The sequence below is a fragment of the Drosophila arizonae genome, chromosome 5 (genome assembly GCF_054131065.1).
Source record: "Drosophila arizonae isolate 15081-1271.41 chromosome 5, UAZ_ARI_1.0, whole genome shotgun sequence".
Classification (NCBI taxonomy): domain Eukaryota; kingdom Metazoa; phylum Arthropoda; class Insecta; order Diptera; family Drosophilidae; genus Drosophila; species Drosophila arizonae.
The window spans coordinates 11,921,707-11,944,733 of NC_142925.1; the positions used below are offsets into that span (position 1 = coordinate 11,921,707).

At 36.1% G+C, this 23,027-nt stretch overlaps 6 protein-coding genes across 7 annotated transcripts; 3 read left to right on the forward strand and 3 right to left on the reverse strand.

Moving 5' to 3' along the window:
* Positions 1-38: 38 nt before the first annotated feature.
* LOC108615636 (G protein alpha q subunit) lies at positions 39-10,354 on the forward strand. 2 transcript variants are annotated; one of them, XM_018010275.2, is made up of 10 exons: positions 39-199; positions 1,147-2,024; positions 3,797-4,608; positions 5,079-5,263; positions 5,323-5,477; positions 6,061-6,189; positions 6,472-6,601; positions 6,669-6,822; positions 6,942-7,049; positions 7,660-10,354. In XM_018010275.2, the coding sequence occupies exons 3-10, from the start codon at positions 4,491-4,493 to the stop codon at positions 7,740-7,742; spliced, it is 1,062 nt and encodes a 353-aa protein (XP_017865764.1). In that variant the 5' UTR covers positions 39-199; positions 1,147-2,024; positions 3,797-4,490; the 3' UTR covers positions 7,743-10,354. The 2 variants fall into 2 exon arrangements, with proteins under 2 accessions (XP_017865764.1, XP_017865763.1); XM_018010274.2 differs by lacking the exon at positions 6,061-6,189 and adding an exon at positions 5,623-5,751 and having other exon boundaries at positions 41-199.
* A 3,327-nt stretch (positions 10,355-13,681) lies between these two features.
* Positions 13,682-16,098, forward strand: LOC108615637 (G protein alpha q subunit). Its single transcript, XM_018010277.2, has 8 exons — positions 13,682-14,059; positions 14,639-14,823; positions 14,902-15,056; positions 15,120-15,248; positions 15,312-15,441; positions 15,502-15,655; positions 15,715-15,822; positions 15,890-16,098. The coding sequence occupies exons 1-8, from the start codon at positions 13,942-13,944 to the stop codon at positions 15,970-15,972; spliced, it is 1,062 nt and encodes a 353-aa protein (XP_017865766.1). The 5' UTR covers positions 13,682-13,941; the 3' UTR covers positions 15,973-16,098.
* A 2-nt stretch (positions 16,099-16,100) lies between these two features.
* Positions 16,101-19,910, reverse strand: muskelin (muskelin 1). The gene is made up of 9 exons (XM_018010259.2): positions 19,521-19,910; positions 19,067-19,279; positions 18,665-19,007; positions 17,871-18,605; positions 17,595-17,813; positions 17,218-17,537; positions 17,001-17,157; positions 16,817-16,943; positions 16,101-16,758 (listed from the first exon to the last, which is right to left on the reverse strand). The coding sequence occupies exons 1-9, from the start codon at positions 19,700-19,702 to the stop codon at positions 16,505-16,507; spliced, it is 2,550 nt and encodes an 849-aa protein (XP_017865748.1). The 5' UTR covers positions 19,703-19,910; the 3' UTR covers positions 16,101-16,504.
* Positions 19,911-20,159: 249 nt separating this feature from the next.
* On the forward strand, positions 20,160-20,848 carry spt4 (Transcription elongation factor subunit spt4). Its single transcript, XM_018010286.2, has 3 exons — positions 20,160-20,339; positions 20,405-20,567; positions 20,629-20,848. Exons 1-3 carry the CDS (start codon positions 20,271-20,273, stop codon positions 20,745-20,747), a joined length of 351 nt encoding a protein of 116 aa, XP_017865775.1. The 5' UTR covers positions 20,160-20,270; the 3' UTR covers positions 20,748-20,848.
* Positions 20,758-22,031, reverse strand: Mvk (Mevalonate kinase). Its single transcript, XM_018010273.2, has one exon. It carries the CDS (start codon positions 22,029-22,031, stop codon positions 20,853-20,855), a length of 1,179 nt encoding a protein of 392 aa, XP_017865762.1. The 3' UTR covers positions 20,758-20,852.
* Positions 22,032-22,126: 95 nt separating this feature from the next.
* On the reverse strand, positions 22,127-22,985 carry LOC108615645 (uncharacterized). The gene is made up of 2 exons (XM_018010289.2): positions 22,553-22,985; positions 22,127-22,489 (listed from the first exon to the last, which is right to left on the reverse strand). The coding sequence occupies exons 1-2, from the start codon at positions 22,714-22,716 to the stop codon at positions 22,393-22,395; spliced, it is 261 nt and encodes an 86-aa protein (XP_017865778.1). The 5' UTR covers positions 22,717-22,985; the 3' UTR covers positions 22,127-22,392.
* Between the last annotated feature and the right edge of the window lie 42 nt (positions 22,986-23,027).

The following is a 23,027-nucleotide window of genomic DNA, read 5'->3' on the forward strand; positions in this document are numbered from 1 at the left end:
ATCGAAATTGCGCACATCTAAGTGCTACCTTGTAAATTTCATGCAATCATGCTCCTATGTCGGTGACTCTTTCGTGTGTGTTGGTGTTGCGTTAATAAAAAAGTGTAAATACTTAAGAAAATTTAAGAGTTGACAAAGCAAAAAAGTCACTACGGGTCGTGTGTTAACGTTAACCGAACAATGCAAAATCAAATATGTTGTGAGTTTCAATCGAATATCGACGCACCGACAAAATCCAGCAGCAGCAATAGTGGCCAATTCTAAAATACCATCCCCAACTCACTTGGAGTTCATTCAGTTTAATTTAAAATTTGGGCGTAGTTTTGCGCGGGTAGATACCTAATGAAATCGTGAGCATAGGAAAAAATAATGGCACATAATTGTTAAACAATTCGGCGTGCCAGAATCGACAATTTTTCTGGCCAAAATTTTTTCATGTTCGTTTTTGCCTCGCCCTCGCTCTGTGTGTATAGCAGTGCGCGTGTGTGTATAGAGGTGCGAGCGAAACAGATATACAGCTACAGGGCACTATCTATCTATCCTATCAGTGATATCTGTATGTCTTATTTGCATTGTGCACTTATGCTTATGTTGCTCATTGAGCACATTTCATTTGTTAAATAATTGCATTTCGTGTTTAATTTATTTGCACTTGTCATCAAGCGCAGATGCCCATGCAATTGCTAACGTTTGCACAGCCAATTTTAGCGGTGACAACACTGCAGTGCACTGCTTGCCCGAGCAAACAGCATGTTTTTGGCATTATTTAGCACATTTTGCGAACCCGAACCGTAAATTCTATATAATTTTTTTTTTTTTTTTTTTTTTTTTTTTTACAAAATGCAGTGGGTTCTAAATGGACATAAAAATTTTATGTTACTATGCCCGCATACTGCCAATTTGGAAAACCACACAGTCGTCGTCAGTGTTCGTTAAATCTACTATAGGACCATAACTCCATGTTAATTCTGCATTTAAGCACAAAATAGTTGCTCATAGCAGAACTCTTTGCTATTGGGTGGGGTGCGTGGGAGGATTTCGCTGGTGCGGCTGCTGCTGCTGTTGCTCCATATAAACGAAGTGTTTCCCAATCATACAATGAAAATGTTAATGTATATGTAAATGCAAATGTTCTTTTTATTGCAGTTCCACTGCATACCGGAAAATAAACAAATACAAGAAGCATAAAGTATGCAGAAAATTAAATACAAAAGGAGCATTTAAGTGTTGCTTGTGAAAGAAAAGCAAAAAGCAAAAAATAAGAAATTAACCGTTGTGCTCGTCGTCATAAAAAGTTTTCGTTTTAAATTACCAAATAACAAATTACAAATCTTCGTTGCATTTAAAACAAGAAAAACTAATAAATAACAAGCAGAAAGTGGAACAAGTTACAAAAGCACAAAACTGAACAGACAAATGCAACAGTAAAGAAATTAGTTAAAATAATTATGCATATAAAAACAACTACACACGTTCCTTAAAACTAATGTTTTCCAAACGCAACTAAATCAAACGATAACGATTAACAAAAAAAAAAACAAAAAAAAAAAACAAAATATAAAAACAAAATATAAAAACAAAATAAACGACACGTCGTGAAGCAACGGAAACATCACCTCATAAAGCATAACCACATAGGAATTAAACATACATACATACATACATATACATACGCACATACATACATTCAGACATACTACTTATATGCATAATTTGTACACATATATATATAAATCCAAACAAAAAACGACACCGATTTAAATTAACTGCAGGGAAACAATACGATAAACCAGAAAAGCAAGCAACTTTTTTATTATTATTATTATTTAGTGCTAGTACATAAAACGACCAGAGACTCTAATTTGATTAACAATAAGAAGCTCATCAAGTGAAGCAGCAGCATTTGGATATTCTCGTCTTATAAAGTGCATTCATCGTCATCGTCGTCGTCAATAGCCTGCAGCTTGGCTTCGGTTCATTCATATGTCTCTGCTCATCGGCATACACAACCGTTAGATTAATGCGTAAGTATATATGTATATATGTAGATTTAAAAGCTATGCGTAGTGGGTAGTCAATAGAGATGGTACTTCTATTTAAAGTATTACATTTAATTTAATAACTTTTATTTCCATTTAATCTGATGCCGAGACTTGAAACTTGCTGGAAAACTGAAAAGTTTATCATATCAAAGTTTTGTAGCTCTTCAGAACTTTGTGCAACTTTGTTTCGTCCAGTTTAGCGTATATAGGAATAGTTTATATCTAAGAGTTATGCTACATCTTGGCCACTTGTTGCTAAGCCTTTTGCACAGTTTATGCTATACTTTCATAGGCCTGATAAGAGGTATGAATAATAATGCGGACCTAAGCTATATATATATAAATATATTTATATATATCGCTTATGAGTAATGCCGACAATTAACTGAATGCAGTCAGTCAGTCATTTGCTATGATACCCTGTTGCCCTCAAAAGTGGGTGTGGGTGTGGACGTGTATAGGGGTTCGTGGTTGGGTCTAGTATGTTTGACCAGGGAACTTGCGACAAACCTGTTGAAATTTGTATTTATTTGGCTTGGCGTATTCGTGTTGGTGTTGGTGTTTATAGGGCGAGGATGAGGTGGCGACCAACAGTATAGTCTGTATATATGCAATCATATAAAATTGCTGAACCTTTTTAACAAGCGACCCGAGCTTCTGCTGAGTGCGCCTTATCAAGCTGCCTCCAACTCATCTAGAAATGTAGAGTTTATCTCAGTTTCTTTATCGGACTAGTGCTACTGTTTGTTGTCTAATGTGCCTGATAATCGCTTCACCCACTTATTCTCTCTGAGTTGACTTTGATTTATAAACTATGCAGTGCGTATATACGGTGGAATACCCTGCTTTTTTTTTTAATAATTTAAAGTAACTGCATTGTTTATTATCTACAAAATGCCTATAGACACGATCTTTCCTTCTTTTTTTTTGTTTTTGGCATGTAGTATGGCAATTAATTTGCTTTTTTATGTTGCCAGTTTCCGAAAACAATTTAAATTGTTTACATGCTTATTACGTGCAGTGGGCGCTTCTGGAATGCCTAGCGAAATAGTTTGGGAACATCGCTTCATGATTTTTTTTTCTTTTTTGGTAATTTAATAATTTTTGCCCGTTGCACGCAGACAAAAACACAGACAAACAAAACAAAAAGTGTAATCAACCTTTTTGTGTGTATATATAGTATGTATAAACATTATATATATGTGAGTATGTATGTATATGTGCATTAATGTGTATAAACGAGTATTGCTCATATGCTTGGCCACATTTGTATGTACATATATAAAAACCGCATTACTCTACTTACTTATTGGAAACCACATATAATTCTAGAAATTCGGAATTATAAATATCAGTTATGAATAAGAGCTATTTACAATGTGTACAAAACATAACACAGCTATGGAATGTAAATGGAAATTAGCATTACGCCGATCATGCTTACAGCCTATGATCAGTGTTGTGGGAAAATCAGCCGAGTTATATCCAGAATTTCCTAGCCTAAGGCAAGGCCAATGTGCATGGGCATGATAATTCGCAAGATCTTGTGAAAGTTTTGTTTTTACGTCCACTTGACATAGCTTGATAAATTTGTTAAAGTACTGATAATTGAGATTTCTTGTAGTGCTCGAAAAAGAAAACAAAAGAAAACAATATTTTATAATATGATTCAGAGCCTTAATGTAAACTAAGTTAATATAGTAAAATATTTAAAAGGAAATATTAATTAAATTGCTTGGTTTATTCCATTTCAGGTGTTTATGAACAGGCGGATTACTACGTGAATCTGTTCAAGTCGTCGTGTTCGATGTGGTCATCGTATTTGTACTCCTCATTGTCAGAGAGATGCACCAAAGTCTGTTTAGGAAGATAGTAAACTGAGTACTGAATACCAACAACGGAACAGAGTAACCCCCGCAGAACGACACATATACAGACACACACACACGGACTCGGACTCACACATACACACATAGACACACACGAAAACACGCGCACAGACACATACAAGAAACGGACTGCAAAGAAGAGAATCCTTTAAAGGAAATTAAGCAATAGCCAAAGAGAGCCTGAGTGTCGTAGGAAACAGCGAGCAACGCCAAAGTACAAATGCTCACGAGCAACTAAGTAAATCGAAATTATAAACAAAAGAAAACATTCAACAATTTATATAGGACAACCTTAGAGAGCAACAAAACACTAACGGGATCTAAGCAATTTTTCGGCTAAATATAGAAATATAATAAAAATATAACAAGAAGAAGCTTAAGAAACAGCAACACCAAAAACAAACAAAAATAATAAAATTGGATTTAGTGGGAAAACTCCAACCACTACTACCATATAAACCGGATAAACCCTACTACCGCACAACTGTAAGATTTACGCACGTCACGGAGCGTAACGCAGGGACTGCAGAACGCGTAAGCGTCCTTTAATCCAGTTAGCATGGAGTGCTGTTTATCGGAAGAGGCCAAGGAACAAAAGCGGATCAATCAGGAAATCGAGAAACAGCTGCGCCGTGACAAGCGAGATGCGCGACGTGAACTTAAACTGCTCCTACTGGGTGAGTAGTCATTCACCTGCCCATCAATCTACCTGCCGCCACGAGTCCAACAGTCCATTCAGCAGCCAACGGCGAACAGCCTTGACCCACAAATGTATATGTAAATGTGGCGGCCATTGATTGTTGCACTCCCGGCTAATGGCTGATGGCTGATGGTCGATGGCCGATGAAGGCGTGTTTGCTTCAATTAGTATGCGAAATTGTATTAGTGATATGATACATGCACGCACACATCGATATGCACACACACACGCATATGTAGCTTTATGTATGTCACGTGATTGAATTTCGCCCGCACCCAGGGCGCTTAATGCAATTGCAATCTATTGCGGCTGTTTGGTATCGCAGCATTTTTGCTAATTAGTAGAGAGTGCACTGACTGTGGTGTGTGGTGCACTGCGGTGTGTTGTGGCAGGTTCGAGAGATTCGATAGCAGACTAATGCCGCATTTGCTCTTTCCATATGCACAGGCACGGGCGAGTCCGGCAAATCAACGTTCATCAAACAGATGCGTATTATCCATGGCAGCGGGTACTCGGACGAGGACAAACGCGGCTACATTAAGCTGGTGTTCCAAAATATATTCATGGCCATGCAGTCAATGATCAAAGCCATGGATATGCTCAAAATATCATACGGCGTTGGCGAGCATAATGTAAGTATTATTGTTGGGCAACTAAAAACTATATATTAATGAATTTTATTCATTTCCAGGCGCTCGCTGATCTGGTGATGAGCATTGACTATGAAACAGTTACAACATTTGAGGATCCCTATTTAAATGCCATAAAAACGCTGTGGTCTGATGCTGGCATACAGGAGTGCTACGATCGCCGAAGAGAATATCAGTTGACCGACTCCGCTAAATAGTGAGTTAATTGTTGGATGTGGAGCACCACTGCCACAACTAGATAATAGAGCTGACAACAATCAAATTGACAACATTTTATTATAATCAAGGAATACTTTGATATACTAAATACGATTTCATTCTTATATATGTATTATGTATAGTTATCTGATGGATCTCGATCGTGTGGCTCAACCTGATTATTTACCCACTGAACAAGACATTTTAAGAGTGCGTGTGCCGACAACGGGGATCATTGAGTATCCCTTTGACTTAGAAGAGATCAGATTTAGGTAGCTACAACGACTCCAATGATATCGATTTGCATGTCTCTAATACTGTTCTTTGGTTATTGGTTAATTGTTTCGTTTAATTGTTTCCTTTCTAACCAGCACAATTTGTGGAATTTGTCTACACATACCATATCATTAAATATAAGTAAGAGTAGCTTTGATACTAGAACTATTAACGGGTTTCGAACGTTAAATCATTCAGGCTGACCGAATTTAGCGGACAAAACAAACAAACAAACAAATTAAGACAAAAGACTTTTAACAATGTATTTAAAAATCATCAAACATATATATATATCTTCCAATCAGCTACCTTGACAATTTAGATCGCGTAGGGCAGCCTGATTATGTGCCTTCTGAGCAGGATATATTGCGAAACCGTTCGCCGACATCTGGAATACAACAATATAGTTTTGAGTTGCATCCACTTGTTTATAGGTATATCAGTCTATCGCATCTATCTCAATATACCTACCATATTGCTAAAATTGATCAAACTAAGGCAAAGTAGTAACACAATTTGTGTGTGTGTGTAACAACAAATGCAACAAATACAACATGCCAGCAATACCTCTGTGCATATCATTTTCTTTCATTTACTGTATTGGTTTGGCTTCTCGCTTACTTTATTAATCACTTAATTTGGCTTTTTATTTAATAAGTCATTGCTGCACTATCGAATTATTCATTGTCTAATGCATTATTATCTATAAAATGCAGAATGGTGGATGTCGGTGGTCAGCGCTCGGAGCGAAGGAAGTGGATTCATTGCTTTGAGAATGTTACCTCAATAATATTTTTGGTTGCACTATCCGAATACGATCAAATCTTGTTTGAATCTGATAATGAGGTGAGTATAATGACATCTTTAAAATCATCTTTTGCAATAAATAAATGTTTTTGTTTGTACATTACAGAACCGCATGGAGGAATCAAAAGCTTTATTTAGAACTATTATTACATACCCGTGGTTCCAAAATTCATCAGTAATTCTATTCCTTAACAAGAAGGATTTGTTAGAGGAGAAAATTATGTATTCGCATTTGGTGGACTATTTTCCTGAATACGATGGTGAGATATCGTTCTGCAACAGCTTCACTCAGGCAATCCCTATAGATCTATTGCTAGCGCTAGAGTTGTAGTTATGCTAGTTTGGAGACTGATCGTATTTATTTTTAAATTGATAACAGGTCCACAGCGAGATGCAATCGCAGCCCGTGAATTCATACTGCGCATGTTTGTAGACTTAAATCCAGATTCCGAAAAGATTATCTATTCTCATTTCACCTGTGCTACAGGTAAGTAATGCTTACTGAATTGCTGCTTATATATGTATATAGCGTGAATGCTTTCTGCTGAAATTTAACCATTGTAAATAGCTCGGGATGAGCCTTTGAATATATTTTTTGTTTTGCTGCCTGCCCGCTGCAAGTAGTCGCTAGCCAGTGCTTCTTAATGAATGACAAATGAAATAGTTACTAAATAACTGAGCTATTTTAGATACGCGTAATATCTATCTCGTGTTCAGCGCTGTGAAAGATTTTATTTTGCAATCAGCACTTATAGCCGTCCGCTTAGATTGAGCGATGCAATATTACTCCCAGTTGTATTAATGGAATATCTATGGGGATGCTAACCCCCTAACAAATACATCAATACAATATATTACATGCATTAAAATTTGTATGCTTTCTTTTCTATTTTTTATTAAAATATAGAGTAACTTGCAATCTTTTGTTTTATTTGAAATTTTATATTCCAAGTCGTTTTAATCGACATATCACTTGGGGTAATCTGAAAAGCATTCTGTACATCTGGTAATGGTTACAATGACAATTATATATTTGTGTGTGTTCTTAATAAAAAAAAGTACACAAAACTAATACCGATTTCTTTTCTCTTCTATAGATACTGAAAATATAAGGTTTGTGTTTGCAGCTGTAAAGGACACGATTCTGCAATCCAATCTTAAGGAATACAATTTGGTCTAAACTGGATTTGGATCAGAAAACTATTTTTGTGATTTTTATTATACATATATATACAGAACGTATATGTATGTACATATATATATACTTATATATATGCATATATATAAAAATATATAAACATTCATAATTCCTTTTTCGCATATTAATAAAATGAAAACAAGAAAAAAATTAAAAAGAAAAAAAAAAAAAACAACAAAATAAAAGAAAGAAAAAAAAAACACTAATAATGTTTGCCGAAGATTAAGCATAAATTAGACCCAGAACACAAGTTTTTAAAATTGTAAAATCAGCGGAAAATTGTAGCATAAATTATACAAAAACTGATGGGGAAAAAGTATAATAATGATGATGATGCGATAGCTGTATACAATTTAATTTGTGTGAAATTAAAAGAAAGTACGAGTAATGTAATAATAATATTTAAAATTCATTATTATAGAACTTTTGTAATAAAATTGATAGAAAATTGAGGGAAAAAATTATAACAAACACAATTAACTTTAATTTAATCAAACGCTTAAAAGGAACAACAAATGGAAACAATTTTTGTCGTACTGAAGCATAAACATTTTACAGAAGCAAACAAACAACAAATTGTAACTTATAAACAGATAGTAATTTTTCATAAACAATAAATGTTAGAAATTTCTCATAATAACAATTTTGATGATCACAACAAATCCTGTAAGCTAACTAAACAAAAGGAAGAAAACCAACAACAACAACAACAAAGAAATCGCAGATATAATACTGAACTTTTATTAAGCTACAAGCATAAAATTGTAACTATTGTTTACTGAAATATTTATATACATAAATACAAGCCCATAATATGTGTATATACATTACATACAAACATACACGCATACACGTATAAATACATAGATAACTATGTAATGTTTACAAAATTTATTAATTTATACTGTGCGAAAGAATCATTCAAATGTAAATTACAAATCCTACTAATAATTACACAGAGACACATACGCACACACACACACAAAATAGGGAAACGATTATAAACGTGATGATTAAGTACTAGTGTAATGATGGATAACTAAACAAGAAATTGATAAACGCATTTGTATTTTACAAGTGGCAGCCAGATTACATCTATATATAATTAATTACTTAACACGTTCTCATACCTGCAGCTTAACCATAATTAGCGACAGTAACACAGTAACAAAATCAACAACAACAACAACAGTCATAATCATCAATATTAAAACTAATTAATGCCTATATGTTATACATACATACAACTACGTAAGAACCTACTATCAGAAGCAGCTAATCTTGATGCCATCAACAAATTTTCCATAAACTGAAAAAATAAAATTAAAAAAATAAAAATAAAAAATTATATATACATACATATATATATATAACTAAAAACTAAAAAAGGAAACAAAAGATGATGATCATAAATTAAATTGTTAACAAATTGTATCATTTGAGAGGAGAATAAGTTTTGAAAGAATTGTAGCTTGATTTATTTCGCATAATATTCTTACTATAACTACTTATATATTAATTATTATTTTGTTAGTCTGTTTTGCTTATGTTATAGACAATGTTTTGTTTTTGTTTTTAAATTTTAGTTTAATTTAATCTACAGCTATAGAATGTTAGTAAAGTAACAAAACGAAGCGCACATTTTACCGAAAAGCAGCAAAGAAAATACAACAAAAAGAAAATGAGAAAAAAATGAATAAACAACTCCAACAACAAAACAAAACTATTTATGTAAAAATCCAAATAAACACAATTTTACTCTATGTATATGTGGTCAAAACTAAATGAAAACACGCACACCTACACACACACACACACACACACACACACACACACATACAATACATACATGTATATGTAAAATAAATATGAATCAAACTATGCTTTTCATAGATTTATATATTTTGAACTGTTTTATAGAGAGAGCGAAATCAAGAAATTTTAAGTTTACCCCTTGAATTTTTAGCGGTCCATTGCTGAGGCGAGGGTAAACAAGAATGCAGAGGAAAGTAAAGGATTGCACCTCTTTCGATTAGAGCTTAATTATGATTGAATTAGTTCGGCTGTTTTCGACAGTGTAAATCTTCCTTTTCTGGTTATATTAACACACACTCACAGATTTGCTATTATGGACATTAAAAATAAATAAATAAATAACTAAAAATGAACTTTCCTATTTGAAATATATATATATAGGATTATAGATAAATGCATATAACACACATTTCTCGTAACCTCATTTACATACACAAGTTAGTGTAATCGGCATCAAAATATCCATTTAACATTAAAGACCGTACAACTCCGCCGTTATAATTGTAATACGCATCTAGAATTTAAGTAAGATTCAACAGTGTGTTGTATAAAGCTTTAATCCACGTAAACCGAAGATGTAGTAAATGAAATGAATAACAAAATTTTTACAATTAATAAATTGATGAATTGATTAGCTTTTAAAAAGCTTGATTAAGTCAATAAATGTGTATTTATATAAGGCAAAAAAAAAAAAGCAAAAAAAAAAAAAAAAACATGCGTATCGAATTTTTCGTTATTTACAAGAAGAAGAAGACATACGAAGTGAAATGCTCGGCTAGCCGAAATTAAAAGGCCGAACGGAAGAAAAAGAAAAGAAGGAAACGTCATCATTGCTGCGAAAAGTCGACAGAGGAATATTTATAGTAGGGATCCTAAAGTTGGTTTGGATGACTCGTAACAGAACCAAAAGAGGAGAAATATAAACCGAACTAAAAGGCATACAAAGAGTTTAGTTCTTATATCAAATGATGCGACCCCGTCAAAGGGGAGACATCCAACAAGTTTTACAACGGTTCAGGCCGAGGAGCTGTACATTTTGTATTAGCATTACAAACACAAACGCCCACACACACACGCACATACACAAACACACACATATACTTATATAGTTTTCCGTCCAATGAATTGCATCGGTGAGCAGAGAAAAGTCTCCAGTATTTTGGTTGACATTGACCACACATTCATTTCGCAGGCGAATCCTCAGAGAGCAAGCTGAATATCCTTATTTGGGAAACATACCATACCATAACTATAGTTCCATAATATTGATTTCGTTTTGCGCTTTTGTGTTCGATAATATTATAGAAAATTTCGGTTTGAATATAAATGAAAACAAAAATAACATTTGGCGGTTTCAACGACAACTTTTCAGTTTTGGCAAAAGCAAAAATTCGTAATTTTTAACGCGTTGCATATGTATATGTAGTCGACATGAACATATGAACATACCACATATATTTATAATAAAAACTAAATTAACGAAAAGGAAAAGAAAAGGGAAAGACAAAGAAAACAAACAGAAAATAATAAAAAAAACATACATACATAATAAACAATTTGGTTTAGTTAGCGTTTTGTGCCTTCTAGTGCTCATTAAATCCATGAAGAAGACCCTGGCAGAAACATTAAAGTAAAATGTACGTATATGAGAAAAGCATATACATTAAATATAAATACATATTTAAGAAAAGTGTTTTATGTTTTAAGATTTGTTATATAATTTGTCATGTGCATTTTGTTTTATTCATTTGTTTGTTGTTGTTTTCAACTTTTCAGATAAAACATTTGTATGTGATCCATTGATTGTTGTTTGGGTATTTGACTTGTTTTGGTTCTTAGATTATTTGAATGTGAGTTTTAAGTTAAGGGACAAGTTTAGCAGACAAGTTTGTATGTAAATATTTATTAGCTTAACTCAAGCTCAAAATGAAGCTATATATAATAATACAATTGAGCAAAAATTTGATATAAATTGATAAATAATGATAAAAATATACTTATGTATATGATAAATATGCATACCTATGTATGTTGAAGTGTGTACAAGTATTTTGTATTTTTATATACAAAATTCAAGAACTGCAGGCTAACGGAACATACAAGCATTTGAATACATTTCAATTGTATAAGTTTGTATTCTTGTGTAAACTATAAAAGAAAAAAAAAGAAAATAGATAAAACAAAAACGGACTAAGAAAAATGAAATTTCGAACGAATCGAAAAGCATTCGAGACGCAGAAACCAACAAGAACTAAAGAAATTAATTTAAAATGGGGTTTAGCTTAGAACATTTACTAACTAACGTACTTACGTGTGGAATTTGAGTTGTTGGGCATCTCGATTTACATATACATTGGTTACTTTTGCTGGGTAGTCGTACTTATATATGCATATGGAATATATAGAGACCATATTTCATAACACGCTTGAAAAGCTACTAAACTAATTCAATACATAATAATATTAATAACAACAACAAAAAGAACAAGAGTCTCTCCCTTTGACGTTGAAATTATGTAAAACTAGGCTAAAACAAAGTGCATAATATACAGAAAAACCAAAAAATCGAATATAACAAAATGAAAGAAAAAAGAAGAAATGAAATTATGATTATAATATTCCACATCTTTAGGCTACTTTAAAAACTTTATATTTATTGTAAATGGGATTTGGAGGATGGTTGGTCAGTTTTCTTGAGACGCTGATGATTTTGATGAATGAGAAATATTTTTAACGGACATATTTCTACATACATGTAAACATAAGTGCATACATATACATATAAATCAAGAAGCTAACCCCCCACTATCCCACTCTCTCCCCTCCCCACCCACATAAAAACTGCATGCTTAGCTTAAGTCTTAAGGCAAACGCACGTCCTTAATTAAGTACGTACAAGCACACGCACACACACACTCACACTCACAGAGAAGGAGACTTATCTGTATTCTCCCACGGACACACACACACATACACACTTAGATTCACATGTATATGCAATTCTTTTCATTGAGTGTAAGATTTTCAACTTGGTAGCATTTGAATTGATTGACTTTTTTATGGAAATTTACACAACACAAAGTGTGGGATTTGCACTCAATGAAAATTGCATATACGTGTGGGCGTGTTTGTCTGTGTGTACCAGTGAGTGTGTTTATGTGTGTGTGTGTTTGTTGTTTCTACACATTTGTCATAGAAATCATATTACAAAAGATACAAGTACTAGACAAAGAATTGATTGTATTGAGGTGGCAATGGTAACTAAGAAATTTTTTAGATAATTAAAAACAAAAAAACCAGAAAAAAAAAACAAATGAAAAAGTATCTATGTACACCTAAATATATATATATATATAAATATATATATTAAAAAAAAAAAAATAATATAATATAAATAAAAATATATTAAAAATAAAAAGTGATTTTTTTCTGTTAAAAATAAATACCATTGCGATTGCTTGCAGATATATTTAAACTTGACTGAGGTTTGTAATTGTACATATGTGTATGTGTGTGTGTGTTTGGCTGCTATATACTCGTATACAGTTACAATTGGATTACCAAGCCCTCAGTGGAAGACTGAAATCAGCAGCATATTACCAAAACAAACAGACACGAGTATGACACATTAGAGTGGACCAAGGACATAATTGGAAGCCGATGTTGTTAATTGAGAAATAAATAAAAATAAAATATCTCAACTTTTGCCAAAGCTAGTTAATATCATTATCTATAATGCCTGCTAAAGAAAAATTTTTTTTGAATATTTATAGCAACAAATCAATATGGTAACGCATCGAACCTAGACTAATCACAACTACTGGTCTATTCCTATATAGTTTTCATGTCTGCTGTATTCTTCTATATACTGTTTAAGGGCGGAAGTGTGTGGGGTCTTCCGCTAGACCAAGCCAAGAAGCCGTATAGTTACCAAAATCAGCTTTCTTGCTATGAACTTGGGCATGGGCAGCGTTTCCTGAATCTGTTTTCACCTGCTGCACGAACTGTGGATCGGCCCAATGTCGATGTCGTCTATAAATCTACATATGTAGTAGTTGCGGTGCATGCGCTTTGCCACCAGTGTCAAAGCCACGGCCAGCACCTCCATCTGCCGATTCAAGTGTCGCCCAAATATTATATGTTCACTGCAAACAGAATACACAACGTTTCGGACTCTTGTCGAGCGAACAACTTTCACAACTATTAATCTTAAAATAATTATTCCTCTGTCCATCCAAACAAAAATCGGGAAACAAAATCCCGATTCAAATATCTAAACAAGCAACACTGGATAATATATAAAAGGATAAGCCAGCATCTAAAATAGATTTACGCACATCACAAAACGTAGAGAAGATTCTTCATAATGGAGTGCTGCTTATCGGAAGAGGCCAAGGAACAGAAGCGTATCAATCAGGAAATTGAAAAACAGCTACGCCGTGACAAGAAGGATGCTCGCCGCGAACTTAAACTGCTTTTACTGGGTGAGCTTTATAATTTAACGACTTAGTCGGAGGTCCGAAAGAAAAACGAAAATTCAAAAAGATTGAACCCATTATGCACTCAAATTGCTCGACTACCCAATGAAGCCATGTGGATGCGCCTCTGAGGGAGGGTTGCTTATACTATTGCTATAAATATATGTTCTAGTAGGGGGTGAATTTAGAGACTGTCTGAGCTTTTGATAGATTTTTTTCTTATTTAAACAAATATCAATTAAATCATACAGTTACTTGGTTAGGCATGGTGAAATTTATTTTAAATTTATAACACGTGCAAAAAATTACCATAAAAACATATGTACGCATATTCAATTGCCAAATTTAGATAAACCTTATGTAACTAAGAGAAATATAGTTTATATATAATAATAGTTGCTTTAAAAGGCCATAAGTGCCGGCGAAATTGAAATTTTCAAACAGCTCCTCGAGGTATGCAGTGAAAATTTACGCCTGCTTTTAATATGTGCGTTTAGAAGTATACAATGAAATTAGAAGACAACGAAGACAAACAAACAACAATTTTGGTTTCTTCTTTAAACATTATTTTTTGAATCTTTACAGGTACTGGTGAATCTGGGAAATCAACTTTTATTAAGCAAATGCGTATTATTCACGGTAGCGGCTACTCGGACGATGACAAGCGTGGCTATATTAAGCTGGTGTTCCAAAATATATTCATGGCCATGCAGTCAATGATCAAAGCCATGGATCTGCTCAAAATAGAATATGGCGCACCAGAGATTCGCGTAAGTGCCTACATTATATATATATATATATATATATATACGTGTATATGTCTATACGTATATAATATAAATTTGTAGGAATGTGGTGAGCTGGTGATGAGCATTGACTACGAATCTGTTACAAGATTGGAGGATCCATTTTTGAAGGCTCTACATTCTCTTTGGGACGATGCTGGCATACAGGAGTGCTATGATCGCCGAAGAGAATACCAGTTAACCGATTCAGCTAAATAGTGAGTGCAACTGAAACTGTTAATAAATGTAAATGTGTTATATTAACAATGATTTCCCTATAGCTATCTGAGTGATTTGGCGCGTATTGAACAGGAAGATTATTTGCCCACTGAACAGGATATTCTGCGTGCTCGTGTGCCCACAACTGGAATACTGGAGTATCCATTCGATTTGGATGGCATCGTCTTCAGGTTTCGCTGTTTAAGATATGGACATTAAATAGAACATTTTTCATTATTTTAAATCAATTATAGAATGGTGGACGTTGGCGGTCAGCGTTCGGAAAGAAGAAAGTGGATTCATTGCTTTGAGAATGTTACCTCGATTATATTCTTGGTGGCGCTCTCTGAATATGATCAGATCTTGTTTGAGTCTGACAACGAGGTGAGCTTAACTAGATTGTTCAAAATATAATTTGAAGTTTTCTCCATTTATTGTACTCAGAATCGTATGGAGGAATCGAAAGCTTTGTTCAGAACCATAATTACATACCCGTGGTTCCAAAACTCATCGATCATTCTATTTATGAACAAGAAAGATTTGTTCGAGGAGAAAATTATGTATTCGCATATGGGTGACTATTTTACTGAATATGATGGTGAGTAAGGGGTTAAGCCTGTTTAAATATTATTTATAAAGTTTTTTTTTTTTAAACAGGTCCAAAACAAGATCACGCAGCAGCGAAGCAGTTTGTGTTGAAGAAATACCTGGCCTGCAATCCGGATCCAGAGCGTCAATGTTATTCGCATTTCACCACAGCCACAGGTTAAACCCTAATTTGTAGTTTTATGAATTATATATTATTAATTATTTACTATATATTTGCAAACAGATACCGAAAACATCAAGCTTGTGTTCTGCGCTGTCAAAGATACAATTATGCAAAATGCACTTAAGGAATTCAATTTGGGTTAAACGCGATCTTGAACGGCAGAGCAATTACCTAGATAGCAATGATATAGTTCTTAAACAACACCTTGACTTCTCAACAATATGTTTGCTTTGTTTTATCTAATTTTAATTAAACTTCAATTGTCCATAGATTAGGTGTAAAATTCTTTATTTCAAACTTATCTTTTATATCTAAGCTAAAGTTTAAATTTAACACGTTTCACACATTCATGTAGCTCGACTAAAACATAATAACCGATTTCTTTTCCTTTTCGTACTGTATAACTTAATTATCACAATGACATAGTTTTTGTGTTTTATGATAAACAAATCTGAATTAAACATGTGGCAATACTTTCAGCAGTGGCCAAAAAATAAACTTAACATTTCAAAAACAAAACGATTGCTAAACACGACTTGAGTATCACATGCACATCCAGAGTTCGAGACAATTGCATAACATTTTAAATAATAATAAACAGAACAACTCAATATAGAATAAAATTTCGAAACGTCTGCATGCTTTTTTGGCACTGATTGCACGTTGAAGAATCTTTTAAATAATCACAAAGTCGCTCAGGTTCCGCTCCGGCTGCACCATGCTGGCCGGCATGAGCTGTACCAGCTTGTTGAAAAGGTATGCGCGGCGGTTTTGCAGCTCACAATTGGCTTCGGTGCGCGCACGCTTAGTGCACGACGAGCCACTGGGACTCGATGTGGGCTCTGATATGCCCGAAGTCGCCAAGCTCTCATTTGACTCTAGCGAGATATTTTCAGCAGCACCCATTCCAACATTATCTGTCATTTCAACTGAAATAGTTATACCGTTAGTTACTCAAGTTTATAAAGAAATTCATGAAGAACTTACTTTTAGAGCCAACTCCCTCTGCACCGTACCCTTCGGTTTCAGCACACAGCTCGGGCGTAGCTCTGGGACTACCAGAGTCTTGGCTGTTGTCGTGTGGTTTGAAGAGCAGTGACGCCAACTTATGAAACTGCAATAACGTTAATTGTTTAAATATTTAACTGTATGATTATTAGCTTTTGCTTACATTGTTCAACTGCTCAGTGTCAGTGTGATCTATAACATCAGCGATGTGATGTCTAAGATATTCCATCGCTTTTATCGGATCTGAACGTGTCATTTCCTCATACCGCAGCTTACGCACCAAATAGCGGCAATGTTTCAATATCTCCTCGCGTTTTGGCCTATAAAATATAAAATTAATTAGGATTTTTATAACTTTCAAACGAATATGAGTTAAATACTTTTCCAAGTGCAGTAACCAGAAGTCATCCAAGCGCAGTTGCTGGTATTGAAATATGCCTGGATTTCCACCAAATAGATAATGCGTCTTTGCTACCTCATCGTACACCAATTGATGAGCATATCGTGGACATGGCTCTAGTACATCGTCGCCTTTGCTGGCACCCAAAAAGTTGGCCTTATTAATGGAGTTCACGTCCTGAGCATTGTGTCGGCAGTAATAGATGCGCGACCACTTATGGGTGCGCAACGAGTAAACCCAAAAAGAATTCGACGCATCTACATGATGCACATCGCGCCTGTCCTTAACCTTGTTAAGGCTCTGTAAAAGCAACAAACTAGTTATAGAAAGAATCAGTGAAAGGACTCACTAACATACCGAGAATACGTAAATTTCATCGCGATCACAATCAATGGTAGCGCGCAATGTGTAGCCCGATGATGGCTCAAATTTGGCCTCAGTACTGGTATTGGTGCCGAGGTGCGAATGCTCCTTGTTTATCAGTGAAATTGCCTGTGAGTCTACATCGTAAGTAAGCAGCTCATCTAGATCCTCCTTTCCGCGCTGTCCACCGTAGATGTAAAGCTTTCGTTGTTTCTGCAAATCACAAATATTTAAAATATAAATGAAATGTCATATTGAGAATATACATACATTATGGAAAACCATGCAGTGGGTAATTCGTGATTTAATTGACATAACATCCGCCTGCGATGCACTTGGATGATGACAATCTACGAGTATCTGCGTCCAAGTGTTTGTCGCAATATGATAAGAAAATAGGCCAGAGTATTCTGGCTCAGTCGAAGCCGTCGGGCTGCGCGGCGTCAGTATCTTGCCCCCAAACACATAAATCGTGCGCTTATCGGCATCGATGCACATCTGGTGATCGTACACAAGCTGCGGGCCACCGACTTGGCTGGTGTCATCACAGATTTGCATCCAATTACGGGCACGGGTGTCGTACAAGTAAAAATCACTCTTGATGTAATCACTGGTGCGTATTGAGTTGTCCAAATAGCGGCCCAGCATGAAGATGTTTTCGCTGATTGGATCAAAGACTAGTTTGTGACAGGAGCGTGGAGTGGGTCCATTGGATAGCTCGGAGCGCTCACAGAGCAGCGTCCATTCGTCGAGCTCAATGCTGTACACCCACAAGTCGCTAAGATCTTGGTAGCCATCCCAACCGCCATACAAATATATTAGACGCTTTTTGGCATCGACCACCAGCTGGTGGCCACCACGGTTGCCAGGCTTTATCTCGCTTTGGGTGTACTTCATTTGCCAGTCATGCTTGTAGTCTTGCTTATTTAAATACTCATCCATTAAGCCGTCATCAATGCACTTTACAATGAAGCGCTCCGCCTGCTCGAAATCGCCTTGCACCACCTGTGATGAGACAATTTTAATAAATTTATACTCGTTTCGAATCTAATAATATTAATTACCAAGTATTTGTGCAATTCGCTAATGAGTGGGTGCTCGAGACGCACATTTGTTTGTTCCTGTAGCGCTCCAAAGGCTTTCATATAACCCTGCTGACGGAAGTGCTTGAGGCACAGCTTAATTATCTCAGTTTCACGTAGCGTATTGTAGCTTTTCATTCGTGCACACGTGTACATGGGATCATCTTGGCCATGCAGTTCGATGTACCAGATACTGAAATTGAACGATGGTCCCCAAGACAACAATGGCACTATCTTCAGATAGAGAATGGGCAGGTTTTCGGCGCCATCCTCAGTCATGCAGCGCAAGTTGAATACTTCAGGTATGTTATCATTTTTAAGACCACTGCGAAAAATCGAAATATAAGTAGATTTAAGAATAATAGAGCATTTATAGTTACATACGCTTCTAGCAAGAGCACCATGTGCTCATCTTCCAATCCACCAAACACGCGAAACTTCTTTATGTTGCACACGTGCGATTTCTCAAATTTACCAAATTTGATTTTTTGAACAATGGCGGGACGTCGGAGCTTCAGTGTGAGAAACTGTGGTGGGCTGTTCGTGTATGCGGACCATCGTGAAGTTTGATCATTTGGGCAGTCGACGAGAACGTTTCTGAAATTCGCAAATGAAAACAAACTGTAAAAATACCCACAACATTGACAACGGCGACAGCTGCGCACTTGTCAACAATTACGAAATGCATGATATGGGCGGGACGCGTCTATTATGCATCTACATACATGCAAACATATGTATGTACACTTATGCACACATACACTCTTGCCAAGATCAATACAATACATGCAAATGCATGAGTGCATTTACAGTTAAGGAAACAACACCTAGGACTTACTCAGGCAAATAATTTGGGGAATAGCTGGAGTAACGGTAAATCTCGAAATTTAACCGTTCAGAGAGCGTAAAGGGTTTCTGCGTATTTGTCCCTGGCAGCACGGGCACAGCGCCATATGACATTGCTAGAGAGCCATTAGAACTGCCCGTTGGACTCGATGTGGTAGTCGTCGACGTCGACATCTTCGTTAAAACTTGAACACTTGTAGTGCAGGTAAATTTGTTTAGCGAGTATATAACTTAATTCTACTACCGGCTATGCAAAATAACAAAATACCAATTGTCGTGCAATTCTTAAGTTATATTATGCCATTCACAGCAAAGCGACGACACAATCAGCCAATCAACTATTATCGCGAATGCTCCACACATGACGAAAGTTGCTCGGCTCTTATCGAAGATTCTTTTTTACTGGTTCCAGTAAAATCTAAGCAAATCACTGTCAGTGGCAAATGAAACCAACATACTTATATATTACTTATTATATTATTTAAATAAATCCGTTTTAACTATAAGAAACAGATTTATTCATTAAAAAGAAATTTTAAATAATTTTGTTATGAATTCTCCACTGGGTATATTACCAGCACTACATTTGATACCACGATATATTTATCGGTCCTTATCGATAGAATCACGAAAGCATTTTCCATCTCTAGTCTTTCGTGGTATATTTACGAACAGTTGCATTTCTTGCCGTGTTCACAAAAAGTAATTTGGTACCGGCTTTTTATTATTGTTTACTTTTGTAATGTCTTTTGATGCTATACCTAAAGATTTGCGTGGGCTACGCGCCTGCCTGGTGTGCTCCCTTGTAAAGGTATGCATTACAAATTTGATTGGGACACGCCAACACATTTTAGTTTGCTCGCTCCTTTTCCATAGACTTTCGATCAATTTGAGACTGATGGCTGCGAAAATTGCGAAGAGTTTCTGCGTATGAAGAATAACAAGGATAATGTTTACGATCACACAAGCAACAATTTTGATGGCATTATTGCTCTGACAACACCCACAGATTCGTGGGTAGCAAAATGGCAACGTCTTTGTAAGAAACTCACAATTCAACGCTTAGACATAGTATAAATATTTACGTTCCACCTTTACAGCACGCTTCACGCGTGGCATCTATGCCATCTCCGTATCGGGCACCTTGCCACAATCGACCATCCGCGAAATGAAGAACCGAGGAATTGCATACAAGACAAGAGATAGAAGTCAGCGCTAACAAGGGAATATTGCGTTTGGTGTATAAAAATGTAGTTTATTTTAAGCAATAACAAAACCACGAAAATACAACTAGAATAAAATACAGTTTTAAGTGAACAAGCTATCAATTATCCAGAGAGCTCACACGCAGTCCATCGCCGCCAGCTGTAGTGACATGCACACCAAAGCCAGCTACTTCCAACTCCGCCTTTAGTTTCCAGTATACCTCGTTGCATTCGTACTTCTCGGGCAGCAAAACAATGGCATAGCCACCAGCACCAGCGCCCGTCATCTTGGAGAAGAAGCCACGCTTGAAGGCAATTGTAAATATTTGCTCCAGTTTCGGATGTGTAACGCCAATTGCCTTGAGCAGATCGTTGTTTATTTGAAAGAGTCGTTCGAGCTTCTCGAACTTCTCACTGTCATCTTGTCCATTGCCAAAGCTTTCGTACAATGGCACGGCGGAATTGACAAGCTGTTCACAAGCCTCCCAAATTGCGTCGATTAGCAATGGGAACTCTTCGCTCAAGTGACGAACTTTCGCCACAATATCAGCGGTGCTGCGGCCCACACGGCTATCTACAAGTAAGATGTTGAGCGGTTTCTGTACGCGCAACGGCTGAAATCCTTGGCCTTTGACGAAGCGTAGAATTCCTCCATAGGTGCACACTGTGTTATCCACGCCGGAGGGCGTGCCATGATTCACGCGCTCCGATTCGTATGCCCAATGCGAAATCAAAGCTAAATTCTCCTCTTGCAAATAGCTCTTCTCGTCGAAATGACCAGCCAAAATGAGAAAAGCTGCTGCCAAGGCAGAGCCATAAGACGCCGAGCTGCCCAAGCCGGCGCCCACATTAAGCTCTGAATCCACTTGCACCTGGAAACCCTGGGAAAGTTTCAGATTGGGTTCTATGGGAGACGTGAGCACAGCGCCTGCTAGTAGGTAGAATATTGAAACGAGCGCGCGTTGGTTCTGCGCCTTGGGTGTGCCCATATTACGTTCCATTTCCTTAGCCAATTCTGCACGCACCTCCTCCAACAGTTTAGCGGTGCTCTCCAACTTGTCGCCGGGATATTTGGAGCGAAAGCTATCCAGAAAGGCATTAAAGTTACTCAATTTGATTTCCAGAGTGGAGTTGAGAGACTTCAGCTGAAAGATGGCCATCTGGCTGTCCGCCACTGAGCGGAACTGAAGCGTGGTGCCTAGGCCAACGACTGCAGCCAGTGCGGGCTTTTGATAAATAACAGCGTGCTCTCCATGTAGAATAACTTTGCCAGGAGAGTGCACCTGGAACTTCATCATTGTCTGTTTCTGTTGAAACGCAAATATATCTTTTTTTAGATATTTGAATATCTAATGAGTGCCCTCGAGTTCATACAAGATGGCGGCAACAAGGGTCACTGGAGATCAGGTTCTCGCTTTATTTATATTATGTATGTTTGATTCAGATTTTATGTAATGTTACGCGAAATTTTGCGTGTTTACTGTTACTCCGTTCATCGGCTGTTTCCCTTTCACTTTCTTTGTTCAACTGTTTTAAGTTTCGACTGCTTTGATGTTGTCTGACGTTGGCTGGCTAAATCGGCTACACACACACATGCATGCATGTACAGGTTTTTGGACTCCGCAATGAAGTAACTGGTTACGGTTGCTACTGCTCTAGCTATTGCTGTTGCACTTTCTCCCACTCAGCTGGTGTGTATGATTTTTGCGAGAAAGCGTGTATTTCCTTAAGTTCTTCGGCGAGCGTCGTGTTAACTCTTAAATCAAAATTGTATTATTTATTTTTATATATTTTAACATTTAAGTATAGACCAAATTACAATCTGTGCTTCTGCAGGAGTGCTTTCCCTTCAAATGCCTTAGATACAATGATAGCGCTGAATTTTCCACCACATCCGTCAGATTCGTCTGTTACCTGCACATAGGTTGCGTCAAGTTTTTCTTTTAGCTTGTCTTCCAGATACTTTGAGGTATACTTGCTCATTTTGAATAATTTTATTTTAATTTATTCCCCTTACAAATTACCAAATGCAAAACGAAATTAGAAGATTACTCTTTTAATAAGGCAAAACGTCACAAGCAAACTAAATGAGGTACGCAGAAAGCATTAGTATGCCAATTGAAAAATTGAGCCGCAAGATCTTTTTTGAAACAAACACTAAAAAATGATAATTACATCATAAAATTACCGACAGTAGGGGCTATGTTAATAATTGTTATGAAAATAATTTTTTTATGACATCACAAATCCAAATGTGATGATTCTCGACATTTTATTCATTGTTCTATCCGATG